At 38.5% G+C, this 13,299-nt stretch overlaps 1 protein-coding gene across 2 annotated transcripts in view; it reads left to right on the forward strand.

Moving 5' to 3' along the window:
• Positions 1 to 13,052, forward strand: part of dock4b (dedicator of cytokinesis 4b) — a 141,334-nt gene extending 128,282 nt beyond the window's left edge. For both annotated transcript variants that reach the window (XM_085385937.1, XM_085385938.1), the window contains 4 exons: positions 736 to 808; positions 3,977 to 4,093; positions 4,852 to 4,913; positions 10,615 to 13,052. In XM_085385937.1, coding sequence (XP_085242063.1) covers positions 736 to 808; positions 3,977 to 4,093; positions 4,852 to 4,913; positions 10,615 to 11,070 — 708 coding nt within the window. In that variant the 3' untranslated portion in view covers positions 11,071 to 13,052. The remainder of the gene's footprint in view (positions 1 to 735; positions 809 to 3,976; positions 4,094 to 4,851; positions 4,914 to 10,614) is intronic.
• Positions 13,053 to 13,299: the final 247 nt, after the last annotated feature.

Below are 13,299 nucleotides of genomic sequence, written 5' to 3' on the forward strand. Positions count from 1 at the left end.
CAAGAGCTGCTGATGTTACTCATGTTTTATTAAAGTCAAACAGTCCAGCTCACTTTTTTCCTGTTAGCAAGAAAGATAAAATAAATAAAAATCCTTTACAGCCAACTAATGCTACAACAACAACAAGAGCCGACACGAACGCTATGATATTGCAGCTTCTTTTCTCGATGAAGGACAGACTGTAACACAATCACACACTCCATCTGCAGTGACAAAGCCACGATAAGAGAAAAATAATGTTTGCCTTTCAAGGCCATTCATCTCTTGTGGTCAGTGCCTGTCACTGTTCACCTGTTTTTCTTCCCCCTGTTTGTGTTGAGTCATTTGAAGTTTGGAGGTATTGATGTTAGGGAGGTGAACAATTATTTCCAACCTGACAGCAATGAAAGACTCGCTATTAGTTGCTAATGGAATATTGATTATTAGAGACATTGATCGCTTGTATCATTTACTGTAATTAGAGCAAGAGACTAAGAATAAGGTACCTTATTTATAGGTTTTCTTTTTTGGGGGGGTATGGAAAGGTGCGGAGAGGGTTCACCCACTTCTGCAAAATCCAAATCTCTGCTATGAACGTCACGCACAGCAGCCTTTCTTCGTTACTCTTCTTCTTTTATCCTGTTCTGTTAAATTTGTCCCAATGCTTTTTGCTTTTCAGGTCAGTGATTCTGTTACAAATACAATTCTGTGCAGTATGTGCTAGACAATAATTTGGACAACTTCTTCCTTGTGCAGAGAGCCCCTGCTCATCAGATAGGCGATACCACTTTACCGAGGAGTGACCCCAACCTCTCAGCGCCAGATAAAGGTAAAAACACTTTGTTTAACATATTTCTTATGTCCTTCAAGTGTTCCCTCTCCTTCCAGGGAAACGATGCTATCTCACGTAGTCGCTCTTTTGCATTAAACACATTTTTTGATGCTCTGTTTCTTATTGTCGATTCAGAAATGGTTTATTTCTGATTCTATGGTGGCCCTGAGATGCAACGCAACAAAAATTAAAACAGGGCATTTTAGAAAACACAACGACAGCTGAAAAGAGCTAAATGTTCTTCACTTTATGATTCTGTCCTTTCAAACTAAGCTTTATTATAATGCAGGAGCAGGTAATGGGTAATGTACCTATTAAGTAACTAACTAGGCAGCTCATTCTTTCTCTTAACAAAACCTGCTTTAAAGAGACAGATTTTAGGGCCAACTTGAAAGAAAGACAGATATGAAATATGAAAGTGAGGTCAGAGGTCAAAGGTGACATGATATTTGGATGCAAACTATAATGTGACATTTAGAATTCTCATATATCATTTAACCTTGAAGACAAAGTCAGAGTTCCAAACTAATGTAATATTTAGAATCCCTATATATCATTCCCTATATGCTGTCAATACAAACAATGGCAGTATGAAACATAGCTTTAAATCGCTCTATATAGCATTATTATCACAGATCAATAATATGGGAGGTCATATATAATAATATATGGAGAGGGCAGAGGTCAAATGTGATGTAATTGATAAGATTTTTGTCAATTTTCAACCAATTAACCATTAAATTGACCTCAAAGACCTTAGTGGATGTAAACCAAATTTTAATGGATCGTTAATGTGACCTCACTCTCCCCCACTACAAAGTTTTATCGGGATTCATTCAGAAAGTTTTTGCGCTATTTTGTTGACAGACAGAATTGCACACAGACAAACAATAGCAAACAGAAAATCTTGGCAGAGGTAACGAAAAACTATCCCACTATTTCCGCGCCTTTGTTTTTTGGAAACATCTCTGTGCTGTCTGAAATTTAGTGATTTCTAAAATCTTGCTTGTGTTTTACAAAATAAGCACAAACCCCAATCACACACACACACAAAGCTCTCTCCATTGATGCTTATGCTACTGTACAGAGTAGCATTTTATCTGTCCAGACATGCGGTATGTGTGTGTCACAGTTTGGCCACAGATTGACTGAAGGCATTTTTATTTGTTTCCACACAACTGCTTCTGGCCTCGGGATACAAACACACACATAAACACTCACATACACACAGACTAGATTATAGCGTTTTCTAATCCATCATTCTGAAAGAGTGAAAAAAAGAGCAGGTACTATCCCTACAGTACTGATGGACACATGTGACATTCCTGTACGAGCGCATATGGATTAGTTCGGCCCACTCGTTGTGATTTAGCTCAGCACAGATAAAGGGAGATGCACATGTCTTGTATTTTCTGGGTATACCTTCCATTTGAGGCAGAATGTTAACAGCCTCAATTATAATTTCAAAATACTTAAACAGTTATTGCCGTTTCTTGCAGCAAAATAAAAAAGAACAACTCTCAGAGCAGTTCCTTTATATAATTATTGAGGATTTGCAGAAAAGACACCTTAAAAAAAAGAGTAAAGAGCGGGGATGCGGTAGCTTCCTTGTGACTTGCACACAAACGCACACCTTTCCATGTGATTCAGCTGTGATCTGTAAATAATGCAGCGAGAGATGCACAATATGGTGTCGAGACACCTACAGGCACATAACGTAGTAAAAGGTGTTAGAATTAACACGAAACCTGCGAGTGAACAAGTGGCATTATCCGCGATGAACCTTTATTTCTGACTCTGGAAAGTGTTGTTTATAATATAAAATTAGAGGAATATTGTTTTGCTTTATTTTTTGTTAAAGGGCTGCTCAGTAGTTGAGTCCAGAGTTGAGTTGAGGCCTACCACAACTTTCGAAACTGTGACCTAAGTACTCACTCACAACGCACCGACAGCAAAAACCCAGTTTGTACTGGCAAAATGCCTTAGTAAATCTGCCCCAAGGTTACCCTTTAATGCAAAGTTAGTGAATGATCTAACTCAAATGCCTCCAGACATTAAAGAAGAACTTTGTTTGCATTCTGACCCCAGATGACAAATTCAGAGTGCACAACTCAGTAAATGTTGAGCAAGCATGCTCCTGGTTGTGTTTCTAAACATTGCCCAAGCTGCTTTCAGACTAGGGCTATGGGGACTATTTCATTGAAGATTTCTCTTTGGTTTCTGGGTTGAAGACATGATTTTTCAACATGAAGTTTGAGTCAGTTTGATACAGCAAGTATCAAGTTAGAGGTCCATGGTGAAATCACAGATGGACGTGTGCAAGTGGTCAGGAGAGGATCTAAAAATAACAGGAGCCCTGCAAGCGGTCAAGATGTGACTAAAGCAGATCTATTTCATTCTGATAAGGTTTTTGATTTTTAGGCTAAGATTTCAAACATTTTTGATGCCAACATGTGCAATCAGCACAATCACAATTGTACAGGACGCACCAGAAATTATCACTAGATTGCATTTGGTCAGTTGAAGACAGTGAAGCTTTCAAAAGGCTGGAGGTAATTCAGTGTGGCAACAAAAGAAGGCCAGACCCCAAAAAAAGTGGCAATGCCATTTTGAAGCTGGCTGGCCACAAGCTCCTTAAAACAGAACACTAGATAAACAACAATCAGAGTTCAAAACACAGCTTTTTTGGGATAATTTTAGACCAATCAAAAACTCTGAAAAAAATTGCCTAATCAGGACTTGTTATGAGCAACAACCCTTGCAAATGTCATGAGTCTCTCATGGAGGATTTGCTAAATCCTGAAGTATGTGGCATCACATTTTTCCATCCCCCGTAGAAATGATGAGGAGTGAATTCTGTCATGTGTAATAATCCAAACTGTTCTATTTTGGCAGATGGAAGTCATGTTGCATCTGATCGCTCATCACAAGCAGCTGATTGATAATTTCTTCTTTTGGGATCTTTAAATGGTTGAAATTGTCTCTGTGCTCTAAACTCAGCAAACACTTTGCAGTTTAACTTGTGGTCGTCATCAGATCGCACTCAATATGTTGTCAACAATCATACCATCCATTTAAATGTGCAACATTTCACTGTGTTCTCATGTTATCCTGTGTAACCCATACCTTGTCATGTGACATGTCATGTTTTTGTGTACTCTAAAGTGAGGCCCGCTCCCAGTAGTTGGAGCCTAGACAGTGTCAAAGAGGGTATGCCACACTCCTCTGACTCTGGTGGCAGAATGCTATGCCCTCCTGTACCTCCTAGGCCACCGTACTCAGGTAAAAGGAAAAAAAAAAAGCTGATCCAAGAAAGTGCTCCAGTGACGAATGGTACTAATTTTCCAGTCTGACTTTTGACACCCGGTGCTTACACCGCTTTTTCTTACTAAAGCATTTTCCATCTGAGGCACTGTTTCCTGTCCTTCTGCTCTTACAGTGGCAGCAGCATTTCCTTCACTAACAGTCTTCAGTTGCTGATATTTCCCTCTGTAAGATGTTTGGTTCACGTGTGAACAAGTGTGGAACTCTCTGTGGAATTTCTAGATGGCTGAAGTTAATGCCAATTAAAATTCCAGTCAATTCCAAGTTTCTTGTTTTTTTTCTGTTTTTTTTTTTTCTTTCAATCCCCTTGACAAATGCATGTCATTACATTTCAACAACAGTTTTCCCCCCACCAACAGCTCAAACTCTCTTTTAGTTATTTACTTATTTAAAGATGCACCCGTGTTGACTTATTCCCTGGTGTTTCCTGATGTATTGCACTGCCCAGCAGCATAATAAGCAGATGGAGTGTTTTTCTTTTTCTGCCCTCTCTGCATAGTGCAGTAACAGCTGTTGGATGTAAAAACAGCTTAAGGCAGTCCAAAGGACCTGCAGCACATCAGCACTTATTTTGACTCATTGACGCTTTAAGCCACTGCCCCCTCTTTGCTCCAAGTGTGTATGTTTGCGTGACTCATGCTGTGTCATCCTTGTGAATGGAAGAAAACACTTCTCTAATTTTTATTTTACCCCTCTCTCTCTCTCTCATCTGCCAGGCTCCTCGGCTAAAAACATGAGGTCACAGTCTCCTGTTCCCACATCCAGATCACCGCAAAAGGTTAGTTCCTTTTTTTTCCTTTTCTTTTTTACGTTTCTCCTTACTTTGCTGAGACAGCCTGACCCTGCTTAAGCTGGTCATAGTGTTAACAACTACTGTAGCTGAAACTCAATAGGGCAGGATAAGACACACCTAAACACCGGATTACAGTATTCGATGGTCAGAGAGGAGCAGAGGCAGTCTGCTATACAACAAACTTAACAACCCATTCAGACGAAAACACTTTACGACTGTCCAGGGTTTAAGAAAAAATGCTCTGAAAGCGAAATTTCCACAAATACCAATCTTGGTTTTTTTTGGGGGGTTTTTTTTTTAGATTTCTTCCTATTTTTTATGTTTTTTGAAATGTTTTCTTGCACAATAATACAAGAAGGTGACATAAGGTTTTAGGAAGTACAGTCACATGAATGATCAATTTTCAGTGCTTAACAAATTTATTAGACCAACCCCCAGTTTATGGTTTTTAAATCAACCACTATTCACATTTTTAATCAAAGTGATACTTTGAATACTAAAATATGACATTTTTTATCCATCTAATTTTAAATGGAGTGTTTTACCAAAAAAAAGCAGGAAAAATAGGAAAGCGCATTAATTTTTGATTAGAATGCCAAATTGCAGTTATTTACTTAGAATCTTTAACCAAAAAAATAGTTTGATGGTTGAATGTTACGCTTGATTAATATCTGACTCCTCGGAGAACTTGAGTGGGATAGCTCAAATTTGTAAAAATAGGAATTCAGTTTATTTGCCCAATAAATAAAAATGTCATTTTTAATTTTAAACATGTTTTTGACAGATTTTGAAAATATTTGTTTTGTTTTTATCACAGGTAAGGTCTAAGAATTTCGTTAACCATTGTACTTAATAACTTTTAGTATTTGATACTCCAGAATTATTCATACCCTTTCTTAGTATACAGTTCCGATTATTCCTCCAAATACTTCTTGTAGATGATCACATTGTTCCTGTCACCACAGGGGTTTTAGCCAACTTCTCTTTAACCACCTTCTCGAGGTCTTTAATGTTTTTTTGAGTTCGTTGGCATGAACATGGTTGTTAGTTCTTGCTGCCCTAGAGCAGGTTTTTTGGAAAACTCCTTCGTATTTTTGTTGAGAAGCTTTATATACTGGTCCTGTTTCACGATTCTACTCACTTTTGCAAGGTTTCCAGGCCCATTTGTTGAAAAACCATGGGACCATGAGCTGACAATGTTTCTACCAACTCCCTTCAGTTTATAGCTCCCAGAAATGCTCTAGAAATCGACATAGCTTAGTTTTTTTGCCTGTAGAGAAATCCGGAGCACAGTCTGGGTGTGCGAAAATATCTGTGCTGTCAACGGCAATTTCCCTGATACTGAAGAAATGAGAGGCATGAATAATTTTGGACAGAAAAAAGTAAAAATGAAAGTATTGGTATTTTTATTGTTATGCTAATGATGTGAAATAAAAATGTATCTGGATTGTTCCATCTCAGCTACAATTCTTTTATCATAAGCAAAATCTCACCAACTGAGTTTTTATGTACAAGAGAATTTAAAAAGACTCGATTTTTTTTTTTTTTAGGTGGATGGATCATTTGGGGCACGAATGCAATAACATTAGCTGCAAAAATACCTGTGTCCATGCCTTTCAGTCCCAAGGCTTACACTTAGTAAATCCCAACAGTAGCTTTTTAACACCAAGAGTTTTTTTTAAAGAAAATTATTTTTTTCCCCGCTGGCACAGACTGTTTGTAAAGCTGTCCCTTAATCTGCTCACTGTAAACACCGACTGAGCCCAACTGGGAAAGACCCGGTCCGACTGAGCTTCATCTGTCGGCAAGTTGAAATCATATTCATAATCAGCCTGACAGACGTTTAGCAGCAGCCTCGAGATCTTTTTCCTGTACTGGTATCCTCTAGCTAACCAGCTGCAGGGTCTTTATTCTACTCTGTGTCAGCCATGAGACTGGGGGAGCTTTGTATTACTGTTCAGTGAAACCATTAACAGCTCCAGCACTGTTAATGGTTTTCATGTAGTTTCATGTAAGTTTTTGTAGCTTTCATGTCACACCTGTCCCAAAGTGTCCAAAAAAAATGGGACTGGCTAGAGGGCATACAGTGTATTAAGTAACTCTACACCTGGTAGAAACCAACTGTTATACTCTGAGTTAGAATTCAAGCTCTACGACGATGTCACTCTGCGTGCTCGTCAAAAATATGCAAAACCAGATGGAGTGATCTGTCAGTGAATTTAAAAGGAACCCCGACTATTATGACAGGTTACTCTAAAATTATCAAATTATCTCCACTACATAAAAAATACTACATATTTGAGAATAACTACAATTTTTTCGTTGTTCATTAAATCTTTGTTTTTTAAAACTATTTTGGAGCTGTGGAAGCAGCCATGTTTTTGCGCACACAATGCATTCTGGGACGATGACATGTATTGGTTGTCAGCAGTATTGGCGCTTTCGTTTCAGCTAACCTGTTTTGTTTTTTATAGTGTAGCAACGGTATTAATTAACTCGCCTATTAATGACCTGGTTACAACTTGGTAGACCAGCACTATACTGGTCATGGAGGCTAACAAAGGACCAAAGAACATCTGGATTAAGACCTACAGCTTCAAAGTTTTGGTGCACTGTGAATCATGGAGAATGTAAAAATAACGATATTGTAATTTCACTGTATAATAAAAATTCAAATTCTATTAATGTCTTTAGCATGCGGTTATGTGATACCATGGATAGCTGCTGCTATAAAATTGAGCTCTTTACAACAAGCGCTCTCAGTCACCGTCGCAGTTGCCATTGGCAAGCAGTTGCCACATAGACACCAGTAGTTTTCCCCCCACTTTCGCGTCCTTGTGTGACTGATAGTTTAGATTAGGATGAAAACAAAGTACTGGTTGACAATTTTCAAAATGTGCTTAAAAGGAAAACATTTGGCGTATTTTAATACCACATTATTACTGAAAGCACAGTACACATTTTAGTGCAAACATGTCTTAATAGCCGGGATTCCTTTTAAATTTCAACGCCTGAACCCTATTTGTTGTGTCTGTTTTTCCTTTACTATTAAAGTGACGAGACCTCTTTGTGCTGCAGTGAATGTTCCCCTCAACATCTTGAAAGAAAGTTTTAAAAGAGGTTGTTTTTTTTGTTTTGTTTTTTGTTTTGTTTTTTTTATTGTCTCTGACCCCAAAGTTTATCTATAGATAAACCTCAATTTGTTTTTAAGCTCGGATTTATTGATGATCATCTTAATACCAGTCTGCAAATGCAGAAGAAATCTGGGAAAGTTTAACTAAGCAGTGAGGGAGCTCTTAATGAGGGTAAAAAGTTGTTTTGAAAAGCTGTCTAGTCTTCTGCTAGCTGCTATCTTATTTGTCACAAGCGGGAGTGCTGAGCTCCCAGCATCGTCACAGGTGTGATGTCTCCTCACATGTGACAACTGCCACGTATGTGGCTGTTTGTGTGCGTTTCCCACCACTTGTGTATGAAACAGAAAGAGAGAGAGCGAGACACTGGATACCAAAGTGTGAGTGACAGCTTGGCGCTCAGCATGCTCTGTCAATCAGATTTGTGTGTGGCAAAGTGTGTTGGCACGTTTGTTTGCGTGCATGCTCGATGTGGCGATAGAAGAAGCCTGTAGCGAAGTGCCGAGTGCCCATCTCAGCACAGCTTGAGATGGATCCTCTGTGGACCTCCAGCGGGCCCCATTATCTGGCACATGAGCGCACCCATGCCAAACGCACACATCAGTCAGTGCAGCCAGAGGCCTATTACCAGACCACAAACCCCAGGACTGCAGTGAACCTGCAGAAAACACATGGTGCAAGTCTGACAGGGCTGCACTTACTCATCTCCAGAGGTGGAAAACTGGGTCAGGAGTTTAAAGTACTTGTCAGGATTGTATTAAATATACAGATTTTATCATGCTCGGACAAATGTGAAAAGGCTTGTGCAGTCGTGCATGTCAAATACATCTCTTTGTGCATGCCCCTGTGGCAGGAACAATGCAACCTTACTGATCAACTGTATACTTCACTAGATCCAATTATTTTCAGCAGATATAATGGCAGTGTGGTGTAATTGCTTAGAAAAACATTTTGATGAGTGATCGGATTTTTGTTGGAGGGAAGTGCAGCATATTGTGTTTTTTCGTCTCGGTGCACAGGCCCAGTTGATGGAGTGAAGAAAACTTGTCCTCTCATTCTGTTCACAGACTACATTTTTAAGGTTATTCATTGTTGCCACACAGCTGTGTTAGCACACGTGTTTTAGCCAGCGTAGTGGGGGGGAGGGGTCAACAGGTTAAGTGGTTATCACAAGCGACTCATGATAATTAAGACAAAACTTATATGACATATGTAATTTACAAAATATTTTTGTCATGCACTTAAGGTTTTGTTCATTTGGGAGGGAAACATAACCCCAGCATGGAGGTTATTTCATGGTGATGGTAATTGACATGGGAAAAAAAGTGTTGAGTGTGCTTATTTTTGTGTTATTTAATATTGGTTATTAGAAAGTGTTACTAGATGAATTATCAGTTATACGTGGGATGAAGATCCTCAAAAATATCACTATATATATTCTTTTGTTTTTTTTATTGTTATACTTTTTAATTTCCTCTTCAGTAATACTCTGCTTCCAGGCTCCGTAATTCAAATGAAATTTAAAAAAAAAGAAGAAAAAAAAATCACTGAAGTTGAAGGTGGTCAGTTTTTGTTTTTTTTATTTATAAAAAACAAAAACCCAATCTTCTGTTTGTCTGTTATTATATTTTAATTGCCCAGTTAATTGTTTACCAAAAGAAATTTCACACAATATCACAAGATCTTATCAGTTTTCTTGTGACTTTTTTCTTCCAGAGGTGACTTTCTTTTCAAAAGGGTGTTTTTTGTTTGTTTGTTTGTTTGTTTTTTTAATTTAGGAACTGCTTAAAAGTTCTTTCATATCAGACAAAGAAACAGAGCGAATCTTTGTAATTAATAATCTGGCGAACAGCTAATATTTTGATATCCTTATTAAAAAAGTCTAAAAGTAAAATAATGCTTGTTTTCACTCTGATTACAAGTTTCACAACAGCTTCACCTCTTATTCTGTCTGTAGCTATTCTGACGTCAGTCATTGTGGGTTTAGTGTACGCAAACATTTAAGATCATTTTCTGTTTATTAGGAGTTATAGGAATGGGAACTTCCCATCTGCTCCCCAGATTGCCTATGGTGTACCTCAAGGATCCATTATAGGGCTTATACAGTCATGTGCAGAAGAAAGTATGCCTTATTGAAGTTGTGTTTTATGTGTCGGGTCAGAATTCAAAACTCTTCTGGGCCTTAGAAGGTCTTAAAAATAGGTACATACAAATCCCAAAAAGTTGATTCTTTTCATGTGGGTGTAGTGTTTTCAGGTGAACAGAATGAACTTTTTGGGACTTGGATGACTGAGTGTGCATCAAGACAGGCAAATACAAACTTTTGATGAATAGCAACAAATGACATATTGCATTTTTCGTAATACTATTTTCCCTATAATCTCTAAACCACTTCGATTTTTATTTTTGTACAAAAACACAGATACTAAAGATTGATTTGATTTGGTAGTAGTATCACTGTTGTTGATGATATCCATGTCCCGTACTGGTAAAGCTATTTCTTTGTGCAGTGAACTACAGTATTTTTAAATAAAGTCTCCTATTCTTCAATCTAGACCACAGTGCCACCTTTCACCCCTTCGCCCACTGAGTGCCAATCTGCCAGTCTGGTCTCCAACTCCCCAGTCCTGTCCGGCAGCTACAGCAGCGGCATATCCTCCCTCAGTCGCTGTAGTGTGTCCGAAGCTTCAGGAACCGAGCTCCCCACAGGTGACCATCCGCCCCACCAACTGCCTCCACCTACCACCTTGCCAAACTCTGTCTCCAGTAGCTCGGACGAGCCCATCCGCAGAGAGAACAAGACACCGCCACCCTACAGTGTGTACGAGAGGAACAACCCCCGCAGGCCCGTGCCGCTTCCCCACAGTCTCTCCATTCCCCCACAGACGGACCCCCCAGCCCTGCCGCCCAAACCTCACCAGCTCCGCACAGGCAGCATGAAGTTGGATGGAACCGCCGACCCTCGAGTCCCCAGACCGAGGCCTCTGCCCAGGAAGGTGTCTCAGCTATAGGTGCTGGTTACAGAGCACACGAAAGGAGATGGTGGGAAGGAAAAAAACTGGCATATTTTGCACTTTTCTACATGGCACTCACTTTTTTTTAGAGACATTCAATTTGGCATTCCTGACCTACACTCCAGTAAAAGACACAAGCCTACACATTAACAGGCAGTCTAGAAACTGAAAAGCTGGCAGATAAAGTTTCTTTTGTATTTACTAGAGGGCATTGCATTGACTTTGACTTGGTCGTTCTGCACTTTTAGCTCTAGTACATACAATAGCTCACCACAGTCAGTTGTAACACCACACGTTTACCGAACACTCTAGGAAAAACACAGTTTTGATAGATGTAATAATCTCAAATATATGTATATTGGTATATATGAGAATTGTTTTGCCTTAAGTATTGGAAACAGAGTCTTTTATCTGTGAGTCTTGCACGTTTTTTTCCCCTTAACAGCTCAGTATATTTGTATACTGTACGGCTAAAAAAAAAGGTGCTAGAGGCCTCGAGTATGCATTTCATTGAAGTGTAGTACGATGTAGTACGGTGTGTTCTTATTTTCATATCCACATAAGCAATGGTACAAAAACCTCAAACTTTGAACTGATACTAACAAAAATGTATGGAATTCAAAAGATCTAATAACAGTGTTGTTGATTTTACAAATTTGACCGCAGTTGTGACCTTATATTTGTTATTAATATGCAGTAATACAGAAACTCTGGCAAATGCAACTTTGGCACAATAATGAGAGCAGTTTTACTTCATGTGGTCACATTCAATTTGAAACCTCAGCAGACTTTTAGTGTGATTTGAAATCTAAAGAAACCACTCTGCTGCCATTCTTTCTTCTGAAATTCGAACATTTTTAAATCAGCGACTTGCTAAAATTACCCATAGTGACAAGAAGAGTCTGGACCAAACACATAGGTAAAGGTAGGTGCAGTTTCTAACACAAACTGGAATTTTTACAATGCCTATTGCCGTTAACGTGAACACATCCTATTCCTCCTGCATGATGTATATGACAACAGGGAGGGGGGGAGGGGATCGAGTAATGTGCCAAAGGAAACTGAACAATGTGCTGTCGAGAACCTTTTTCTTTTTCTTTTTTTTAAACTGGGACCTGGAATCAAGAAAATAGGAGAAGCTCAGCTGCAAAAGGGTCTCTTTTTCCCTGTTTTCCTAATAAATAATAAACTTTACCCGAAAATCTAAATTAATATTTAACCTACTGATAAGACGCAACTTTCGAAAAGCACAAACAATAGCTTGTCATCCGCATTATGACCTGTACTGTTATTCTAAAGTCTTTATTTGACAAAGCAGTAATTGGAGCAGATTTTCACAGTCAGCAGTGACCTTAAAACACATGAGGAATGATGTTGTGTTGGGAAAATATTTACAAGCTAATCACTGACAAATATTTGTACAGTTGACGTCTACTTTCTGTTTAATTAAAAAGAGGACGTGAGTTGACTTCTCAGCACAACCACATCGCATTGCTGCAGTGAAGTAAATGTTCTGTGGCAGGCAAATCTCACACTGTTTTGTAAAATGGAGACATTTTTTTTGGCATAATATATTAATAAATTCAATCCTGTGCAAAATGTTTTTGGCTGGGGGGCGGGAATGGGTAGCTTTGGTATTGTTTGGATATGTTTCATTTTTTGTACGGTTGATTTACTTTTTGATTTGTTGTGAATTATTTGAGATTAAATATTCACATTAATCAGCACTTGAGAACCTGTAAATTAAATGAGATTAATGTAAGTATGCCAAATATAAAATTTGTGTATTACAATTAATGTAAATACTGTGTTTTTAACAAAATGTAGCTATAACAATTTACAGCTTTGAATGTAATGTTGAAGCAGCAAATTATTATTATAAATGTTCAAACTTTTATGGTTTTGTGAGTGTAGAAAAACTGAGGTCATGCATAATGACTCCTAACTCATTTACAAGTTCAATAAACTGCCCTATGTCATATATTTGAGTGATTTCTACATTATGAAACCTTGTGGATGTACAACACTGTGCAAAAGCTACCAATCATTTCTGTATATTTTGCAAGCAAAATGGGAAATGGGTGCAGGGGTTTACTAAAACATGTACAAACATATATAGAAATGCATATATAAAAATTTTTTAAAATTCCCCACTCGCCCCTGTGGGCGGTCAATCCTTCAAGCTTGGGTCCTCTACCAGAGGCCTAGGAGCTTGAGGGTCCTGCG

Source organism: Rhamphochromis longiceps, linkage group LG17, assembly GCF_057381845.1.
Source record: "Rhamphochromis longiceps isolate RC_006_pf linkage group LG17, R_longiceps_female_GT1.1, whole genome shotgun sequence".
Lineage (NCBI taxonomy): Eukaryota > Metazoa > Chordata > Actinopteri > Cichliformes > Cichlidae > Rhamphochromis > Rhamphochromis longiceps.